At 41.6% G+C, this 9,934-nt stretch overlaps 2 protein-coding genes across 3 annotated transcripts in view; both read right to left on the bottom strand.

Annotated features, from left to right (window-relative positions):
• Nucleotides 1–4,647, bottom strand: part of sapcd2 (suppressor APC domain containing 2) — a 13,836-nt gene extending 9,189 nt beyond the window's left edge. The window contains exons 1-2 of one of the 2 annotated variants that reach the window (XM_032539379.1): nucleotides 3,597–4,647; nucleotides 33–166 (exon numbers count right to left, since the gene is read on the bottom strand). In XM_032539379.1, coding sequence (XP_032395270.1) covers nucleotides 33–166; nucleotides 3,597–4,377 — 915 coding nt within the window. In that variant the 5' untranslated portion in view covers nucleotides 4,378–4,647. The remainder of the gene's footprint in view (nucleotides 1–32; nucleotides 167–3,596) is intronic. The other variant, XM_032539378.1, reaches the window with a different exon arrangement.
• Nucleotides 4,648–7,135: 2,488 nt separating this feature from the next.
• Nucleotides 7,136–9,934, bottom strand: part of tmem141 (transmembrane protein 141) — a 3,719-nt gene continuing 920 nt past the window's right edge. The window contains exons 3-5 of the mRNA XM_032539383.1: nucleotides 8,677–8,760; nucleotides 8,441–8,551; nucleotides 7,136–8,182 (exon numbers count right to left, since the gene is read on the bottom strand). Of these exons, the coding sequence (XP_032395274.1) occupies nucleotides 8,118–8,182; nucleotides 8,441–8,551; nucleotides 8,677–8,760 (260 nt within the window). The 3' untranslated portion in view covers nucleotides 7,136–8,117. The remainder of the gene's footprint in view (nucleotides 8,183–8,440; nucleotides 8,552–8,676; nucleotides 8,761–9,934) is intronic.

Here is a 9,934-nt window from a genome sequence, read left to right as displayed (position 1 = left end):
GTGTGTGTGTGTGTGTGTGTGTGTGTACCAACCATTCCGTAATCGACTCCGTTGGATATGGTATGCCGCCTCTGCTCTTCCCGACTCCGCCCGTGTCGCCTGGATCCGCTAGTAAATCCTGTTGCTGATTCGCTCTGAGATCTTGGTAAACTTGATTTCACAACACCTAGACAAATATGAAACACACAGACTTAATCAATCTCAAGACTGTCGGGTAGGGGTGTGAATCTTCACTGGTCTTACAATTGAATTTGATTACAATCATCCTGACAACGATTCAAATCGATTCTTGATGTATACCCTCACTATTATGAGTTATTGCTACACATGGTTTTCATCAACAAATTCAATCAGTCAGAAATGAACTCCCCTTTTTATTGTATCTGCTCTTAAAAAAGACACTTCCTGAACATAGCTGAGGTTGAACACAGCAGACAACAGACAAAAGGCAGAAACAAAAAAAGCAGCGACAAGTAACATCAGTAGACAATAATGGATTATGTCTATAACTAACTGTGATAACAGTGTAGGGAAAATACTTTTGAGGCTTGCAATGACAGATATATGCCACACAATAATTCTGTCAAATATGTAGAATTGTCTTTTCCCTTAAACAGAGGGGAAACGCTCAAATTGCAATGTCCTAAAAAGGGCATGCAAAACTGGGCAAAATATTTTCACAGAGACAACAATATTACAGACAAAACAATAATTTGGCCCCATAATGCATTTGAGTTGCCAGTGTATACCACAGGAGGGAGCTGTACTCTGCAAATGAGTCTGATGTTTCCTTGACTGAGGAAATATATAGAAATATGCAAAGTATCTGAGCTTAAGCACACTGTAGAGAGAACATCTCAGACAGCTCAACAAAAAGACAACTGTTTTAAATTAACAATACTTTCACTAAAAAAACAACCTAAATACTACTTTCTGTTTTGTTTTGTTTTTGTCCGGGTTTCCCAAAAAAGTTTGGATGTTTGTATTGTTGTGATCAAGAGAAGTCAGACTTTTATCCACTTCGGCAAACCCCATCTGCCTAGGAGGATCATGATAAGATCGAAAACTCCAAAGCTAAATAGACCTTACGTAGAGAGTGTTTTGTCAGCTGCCGTTTCCAAGCTCAAGAACGAACTTTGAAACTCAACTCAGTTATTCCAAATATAACATATTAAAAGATTTCTCTACCCGGCTCCCCTTCAACTCTCAATCGATCTCTGCTCATTTCTGTGTGGAGTTTGAGTTTGTGTTTCTGAGGGTTTTCTATCACAGCTGAAAGATGTAAGTCTGATAAAGTGGAGGCTAAACTCCAAGCCCTCCGAATTGTGTGTAAACGTGTCAAAGCATCACAATGGTATTTGTTCTGTGGTATTTCCCACATATCAACTACGGTATTTTATTATTATCAAATTTTTGGACCTAAGAACACCCCTGCTACTTTACCAAAACCATGAGAAAGTGAAGGAGAGTGAAATGCTTTTGTGGTGATGTCCAGGGTGCTGGGGAGGATTTCACCACTGCTGTGATTCAGTGAGCCCTGGCCTGTCTGATGTAATCTGGCCTAATCCAAAAGGGTTTGGCTGTATGTGACAGATTACACTGCTGGTCTGCTAAAAAAGTAAGTGGACATAACATTACACACATAAGTGAATTTTGGATGCACTGATCACATCTGATTCCACTACTATGGGCATTAATATGCTGCTATAACAGTCCTGCTTCTCTGGTAAAGCTTTCCACAAGATTTTATAAACTGGCCAATCATTCATTCATCCCAAAGGTGTTGGACGGGGTTGAGGTGCAGGCTCAAGTTCTACCACACCAAATTCAGAGAGCCTTTTTTCCAGGGACTTGCTTGGTGCACAAGGACATTGTCATTGTATATTGTAGCATTAAACTTTCAGACAAAAAAAATGAAAAATGTAAACAAGAGTATGTGACCTTTTGGCCATATAGCGTATCAGTCCATCTATCCATCTATCTATCTAAAGAAAACCACTGTACTAATGCAATGCAAGTGCAAGTGGTCTGAGCAGTAAAAGCCCAGAGGGCTCAACAGAGAAATTGTGCGAGTGTCACTCTTATAGTTCCAGACAGGCCTGGCTGTACAGAGATCAGCAAACTCAGACAGACTAGTTGTGTGTGTGTGAGTGAGTGAGAGAGAGAGAGAAAGAGGAGAGAGAGAGAGGATGTGAAATAACTCTTGTGTGATTGTGAGCGCAAGAGAAACTAAAGTGAAAGAGCCTGTATGTATTAATGAGCAGGCAAACTGGGAATTTCTCAGCAGTGGCTCCTCCAACCTACATCCAGCTCACCAATGAAACACTGAACAAATGAACATGCATACACATGACCATCCCCTGTTCCCCACTGAGAGGGTGAAAACCCTCAAGATACATTTCTGTAGGAATTTCTGACACAACCTCTGACCTGACCCGGGGTTAACAACAGCAATTATTCAACTAGCCACCCAAAGTTAACTCAGAGGCCCTTAAACAGGGCCTGTTTAAGCTGTGACATAATACTGATACCCGAGAAGTGTGTTGACAAAAACCAACATTAACTGTTGTAGATGAGACTCACGTAAAGACTCACTTTTAAAGTTACCATTTTACCTTTGTAGGGCTCCCTCTGGATGACAAATACTAACATGCAAATGCAAGCACTCTGCAGACATTTTGCACTTGTGTGTACAATATGGATCACTGAATCCAATTAAATTAGAATATGAGATTGAAGCTGGCAAGACTGTAGTGGACATATCAACTCAGTTATGCAAGCAATCAATTGGCTTTCTCATGTGAATTCCGTCTCAAAAGTATTTTGTTCTGTGTTCTGGTGGAAATGCAGGGACGAAGTAGTAGTAGTAGTAGTAGTATTAACAGTCAATGCTTCTAACTCATGTTCATGCACATTTTTTGGTGTCCAGATAACAGTTTGTCTTTGATTTAAGTCAACAGCAACTCTAAAAACTAAGGCACAAAGAGTTGAAGTATAAATTCTTAAGGTGGGATGGGAATGGAATTGTACGAGGATCATTGTGAATTTAATGTTTGACTTTTGTACAGTTGGTCAGTCAAAACAAGCAATTTCAAGACCTCACTGGACTTTCGTGATTTTTGGTTACACTTTACTTGAGGTATCTACACAAGAGTGACATGACACTGTCATGAACCATAAACATAAACAAGTCATAAACGTTTATGATGTGACGCTTCTTTTAGTTTCATTCGGTTTCATGACAAATTATGGTTAGGGTTAGGGGTCAAGTGTCATGACTGTGTCATGACAGTACCATGTCACTTTTAAGTAGATACCTTCAAGTAAAGTGTTACCGTATTTTTCACTGTTTCCTGACATGACATATGAGCTTAACATTACCAGAAAAAAAGAACGGAACGGTAACAGATAACAGAGGCTAACTTAATTGCAATCGATAAAAGGAAGGTGGTGAGATGCAGACACAACTGCATGACATGCTTTTTCTTTTGAGTGTGTGTTGATCTGAATTTTGACAGACATGGTTTAATCGACATGAGTCCTCCATAACCTCTGTGAACTGTCCCCAACCCCCCTCACACACGCTCGGTACTTACTTCCTTGGAGCTGCGGGGACTCCAGAGCGAGCGACTCAATGGACCTGACCCGGCTCTGTTGGGGCTGTGTGGGTTTGGTGGTTTTGGTGGCCCGGTAACACCCGCCCCCTGTAGCGACGGAATTCTGCTCCAAACTTCGCCCGGGCCTCTCGAAGCCCGCGCTGTACCGCACAGGTCCGCACGCGGGGTACCCAGGCCCCTCCTCTGGCCTGGCCCGGCTTTGCAGAGACGACTCCCGGTGCTGTTGGGTGTTTGTCACGTTGCTCGGTCCCAGCGGACGGACCTTGTTCTCAACCCGTGTCCCAACACTGCATGTAGACAGCGGTGCGGGTTTCTGGGGCTGCTTTGGTGCCTGCTGTGGGTGAACAGCAGCCTGGGCTTTGAAAAGGGCGCTGTGCTCCGGGTTGAGCATGGAGTAACGCAGACCCGCAACGAACCGCTCAAAGGTGAGGCAGCCATGCGGTGGAGTGACCCTCCTGAGGCAGCCCAGCACCCCGCCGGGCAGTTCCCGGGTGTCTGCCCCCTGCCAGCGGCTCTCGATCTCCGAGATGTGGACATAGCCCCGTCCACCATCATCCAAAATGTCAAACAGGGTCCTCAGGCTGTGCAGAAAAGCTTTGGGCAGGCCATCTGTTGAATACTCCGTCTCTTTTGGCTGCATTTTGCCAGTTTTAAAGCCCTCCGTCTGGCCTTGAAACACTTCTTTTTTTGGTCCAACTCGGCCGTAAATCGCCGACGTCCCGTTCAGTTTGCAGCCCTGATCGGTCGCTAGCAAAGCCATGAATGTAACGTTACTGATAATCTTCACTGACTAATCAATCAAAATCACACCAACACGAGTCGGATGACTTTAAACAAACACACAGCGGAGAATACAGATTAATAAAAGAAATACAGGCTTAGGCTACTAAGCAGCAAATTACATATCCTTTTGAAGATGTTTAGCCTCAAACACGTCCTGTGTTTTACCGTTTTAGGCCGTGTACCTTCCCGTCAAAACTCTGCTGCCTGTGTTCCATACTTTCCTTTTTCTACCGAGGACCGCCCTTCAAACGGCTGTGCGAAAGAGCCCCGGGACCAGCTATTGGCCGCTGTGTGCACGAGCTCAGAGCTCATTGGTCTAGACCTGATGTAGGCTCCAGTTTGAGTTGTGCTTTTGTTATTACTAATGCTGAGACGTTATTCATAAAGCCTGGATATAACCCCCCTCCACATAATCAGAAAGAGCTGGATAAACTATCACCTTACAGCCCCACACAGCCATGACGGGAAACAGAGTCCTTTTGTTTCACCACGTTCAATAACCTAAACTTTGGATGGAATGGAATGGAATATGTAATTTTAATGAGTAGGCCTAAACAATGTAGCCCACCATTATTGTTCATTGTAAAATCCCTGTTCAAAACAATAATACTACATAAACAAAATCGCTTTAACACAGTGATTTGATGGCAAAAATGACAGTGAACTATTTTCTATAAAAATATAAAAAGAAATGTCACAGTTGTATCCTACATACAGGCTAATTGTAAAGCTAATGAAACATGGTTATTTCAAAATGATGTGATCAACGCCACTTTGTAATAAAAAAAACTGAACAAGAGCTATTGCCTTAGCTTATACAGTGTTCATGGTATTGTGTCCACTTGCTATATTTTGTATCTGCTTGGTCTTGTGATTCAATGCCGATATATCAAGAAGCCTGTATCAAGCAGTGTATACAGTTGCCATTTTTATGGAAGTTATCCATTTTAGATACCTGAGTTACTTCATGGTATGCATTTCATGTGGGGATATCTCAAAGACACAACCACTGATATGTAACAAGTTACAATTAAAGCATAAAACTTTGACTAATTGATTTGGCAATACATTACACAATAGACCTTCCTCCAACTGAGGCTACTATCAAGTAAAACCATTGACAATGTATACTATCTTGAGTGTTAACTGTGTTTCTTCCTCCCTTACAAAGACCCTTTCATCATGCATCACCTTTGATATAACGTAATGTGATGTAAATCAAGGTTTATGCTCAGTCAGGCTGGACACGTGCAGTCACCCATATACACACATAAATCCAACTTTAACAGATTGAAAAACACATTGCAACCATTTCTGGCACTTCAAGGACACTGTTTCTTTGGCAATGAGTCACACGAGAGAAGCGATCTGTCCCTGCTCAGACCCATGATTATCCATAACCTGCCCAGACTTGAGCACTCATCCTGTCATCATCTGCATAACCTTTAGCAGCGATTAATGTTGACGATACGTCACGCTCACACAAAGGACCCTTTGTAATTTACCAACTGCCTAATGCATGTTGCAGTTTTTTTTCCTGTTATTGAATAACACATTTTCCATATGTAAAAAATGCACTGTACATTTTTCATTATGAGTGAAGAGGCTGAAAGAGAGGACACACAATCCATAAATCCCCCGCAAACATGTGCTGTCACCCACTTCCCGCTGACAGTCAATCACACACCAGTTGTTCTTGTTAACACATCAATTTGTTTGAATTGATCATGACTCTAGGCTAAACAGAGAGGCAAAATAGATCAGATGTTCAAAAACCCAATAATAGTGTTGCTGTGAACTGTGTTTGATTTTGGCCCTTTTTTTGGACTTGCATGTCTGGCTTGATCGTTACATAACCAAAGAAAGACAGAAAGTGAAAGAAAGAGGAGAGCACTCAATGTCCAGTTGCAGCTCAGCTCAGCTCACTTGACTCACAGGGTCAGACAACTCCTGCACTCATCTTTCTCTTGTTGTCACACGTGCACTGCTGCCAAACACACACACACTCTTTAGGCTTTATAACCATGCAAGTTGATGCCAAGCGTGCCAAAAGGCCAGTCCTCAACTCCACTGGCCAGTCAGTCCTTGTCATGTTATACACACACACACACACACACAATCTTTTCCTTCATTATCGCCGGTTTGCTCTTTATTTCTCTAAAGTCTTTTCCTTCAGCAGTATCATTGTGCATGTGACAATGGATATGGCAGCTTATTTAATTCATGACGTCTCGTTTTTTTGGATGGAGAAAGAATTCAAAACCTTCAAATCTTGGAGACGTTAAATCAGATTTGAATCATAGTGGGAGAATGGGAGCGAGAAGAAGCAAGTGTGGGGGTGGAACAAATGCTGTAAAAAGAAAAGAAAAAGTTTCCTATTGCAGCAATAGAATTAGAATCTCAGAATTGGCTTATTCTGAGTGAATCAAGGGCCTGGACTTTGGTCGGAGTGTTAAGGCTTGAAAGACTCTATTGTTGTTTCAATGGCCTGCACTGCATAGTACAGACTCTATGTTACTAACACCTTATTGCAGGCATCAATTCAGCAAATAACCTAGATTCACAATGGTTTAAAAAAAAAAAAAATAATACAGACTTTTAATCACATTTAGCTTTTTTGGGGCAGAAAAATTGATTTTGTGGCGACAGTTTAAATGTTATAAGAGATTTTTGCACATTTAAAATTTTAAAATAAAACATGCATTTTGAGCATTTCTGCAGAAAAACCATGGGCAGCAGTTGTAGATTTTGATCAAAATAAAGAGTTTGTGTCCACAGATCTTCTTAGTCAGTTCAAATCCAATGACAATTTCTTTATAAAACTTTTCTGTTTGGGTCTCTGTAAATTATAGTAAAGTGTCCTGAAATAACTTCTGTTATCACTTTACACTATAAAACGCAATTGAACTGAATAATAAAAAAACAGCAAATATTGTCCAAATCTCTTCATCTACCTAACCTATTGCTCATGCTGCCATTATAAGATGGCAACTAACCTCATGGAATTTATGTTTTTTGCACACATATTGAAATAAATTTTAAACAAATATTTAGTCATCCTGAGATATTGCAGGAGAACATCCCTGAACTGGAAGTGGATGAATGAACAGGCAGTGGCTGAAACTGACAACAGTAAATAGTTTTCATGTGGATTACACTCCTGCCCGGAGCATTTTATTAAATAACTATGAATGCTCATCTATTTCAAAGGATGAATCATTCCACGATGATTTGTTTGCTGCAGTCCAAGGAATACATAATTAAAAGTATCAATGTGTAATTTAGATCATACGCTTGACTACACAAACCGGTCATCTACTGGTTTGGTTGACCCGCCACCAGAACAACACACAGCTTGGGCTAACCCTATGGGGTACACAGTGACAGCTAGTGGCTGGTTTTGGCGGTTCAGTGTTAAGTCTGTTGCATGTCAAACAAACGCATCCAAATAATAATACCGGATCACAAGCTTAACATCGGATTCCCCCTAAAAACCCAAACTAATTCCTGACCTCTGATTTGGGAAACTCATCTGTTTATCCATACAGTAATGCCGTTATGAAATTCAAAAGCTCCCAAATCTCTGAAACTGAAAACTACTATCTCACGTCCAGGGTTAGGATTACAGTTAATAAATGGCGTATCTGAATATCTAGTACATTTTCTGAAAAGGTGTAATTCTATACAGTGTATACACAAGTTTGCTTCAAACAATGTTTATTCCATCACATCGCCGTATTTCGTCTTCTCAGGTCCTTCTTCTGACACCACTGGTTTAGACGCTGAAAGACAAACACAGAGACAGACATAGAGCATTAACATCTGGTTCATCATGACTGAGGAAGAGAGCTGGCACAGATAAATCTGCTGAGAATACTGAGCCCAGAACAAAAATGCATTTACTTCCACAAAACACTGTTGCTTCTCCTGTTTAAAGATGATCTAACAGGACAGTTATCGCCACGACAACATACACATTTCCTAACTTTCCATTATGAGCCATGAGAGATGGCGAGTCTGCAGCCACACACTGTACTCACCCTGCGGTGGCGATCTGTCCGGCACTTTTCCTGTTTCTAGTAGCAACCAAAGGTCTGAGCATTTCTGCGTTTCCCAGCGAGTCACTGCATAACTTCCCACTGATGACGCCACTGAGAGAGAAGAGAGAGGCAAGGTTACATAGGGGACAGGTAAGCTGGGAGGAAGTAATGGGTAGCTAGGGAGTCTCGCGTGTTTGTTTGCTTGTGTATTTAAAGCTCATGTTTCATTTTTTGACCTATTGAAATGAGTAGGTTCCATTGAAGAGGATAAGGAAGCTTCCTCTGGAGAACCTTCTGAATGGCAAATAAACCACCTGCGCCTGTAAAAGCAACACAAAACACATCTCAATGGCATATCTGTTACGCATAATGAACACTCAAACTTTCTTATTCAGTATCCGTAACACTCTGTTTCATTTCGACAACAGCACAGGTCCTTTGTAACACTATCGTCCTCCTGCACCTACAGGGGAGTTATTTTGACCTGACAAGGATCCGACTAGGATCAAAACATTGTCCAGTGGTTTGGAGTCAATCTGCAGGCAATTCTCTTTTCTTTTTCTATCTATGCTGATTGGGGCGGCTGTGGCTCAGTGGTGGAGCGGTTGCCTGCCAATCGGAAGGTTGATGGTTTGATCCCTGGCCCTGCGGTCCCACGTCGAAGTGTCCTTGGGCAAGACACTGAACCCCGAGTTGCCCCCGGTGCTGCGCATCGGAGTGTGAATGTGTGTGTGTGTTTATCTGATGAGTAGGTGGCACCTTGTACGGCAGCCTTGGCCACAGTGTATGAATGTGTGTGAATGGTGAATGTTTCCTGTAGATGTAAAAGCGCTTTGAGTAGTCGTTAAGACTACAAAAGCGCTATATAAATACAGCACATTTACATTACCAATAACCTTGCACCTGCATGTGATGATTGTATACGCTCCTCCTAGGAGATTATGGGAGAAATTAGTGTACATTTCTTTAGATCTGGCAAACCTTCCAGTTTTCAGTTGTTTTTTTATCCTGTAGGTGAAAAGAGGATTAGGACGGCAAGGCAGCGCACTGACCACTAACAATAATGACTATAGGGATGGTTGACAGCAACAGAAGCATGGACCATGCATTTCGTTTTCTTGTGTCCCTTCATCCAATGTCAATAAACGTTCTATCTGTTAATGTACAACATGTCTGCAGTTCATCGTGTGACACTTCATTGTAAGAAAAGCCAAACCAAACTGTGATTTTCTGCTAGTGGTGTCATGTATTGTCATAAATGGTTTACAAATAATATCGATTCACTCGAATTTCGATTTTGCACACCTCTTTTCTGGGGCAGGTGAGTCAGTAACGGCAAAGGTTACTAGCAATATTTGTTTTCACAACGTTTCCTGAGGAAGGTCTGTGTGACCAAAACGTTGTGAAATATCCCTCATCTCTATATTTATTCAGTACTTATTCATGTCTTACACTTATGGAACCATTGTATATCCTGCACTTGCTGCTATTGCA

The sequence above is a fragment of the Etheostoma spectabile genome, chromosome 16, assembly GCF_008692095.1.
Source record: "Etheostoma spectabile isolate EspeVRDwgs_2016 chromosome 16, UIUC_Espe_1.0, whole genome shotgun sequence".
NCBI classification, from domain to species: domain Eukaryota; kingdom Metazoa; phylum Chordata; class Actinopteri; order Perciformes; family Percidae; genus Etheostoma; species Etheostoma spectabile.
Note: the sequence above shows the minus strand (reverse complement) of the source record. Positions and strands in the feature narration are given on the sequence as shown.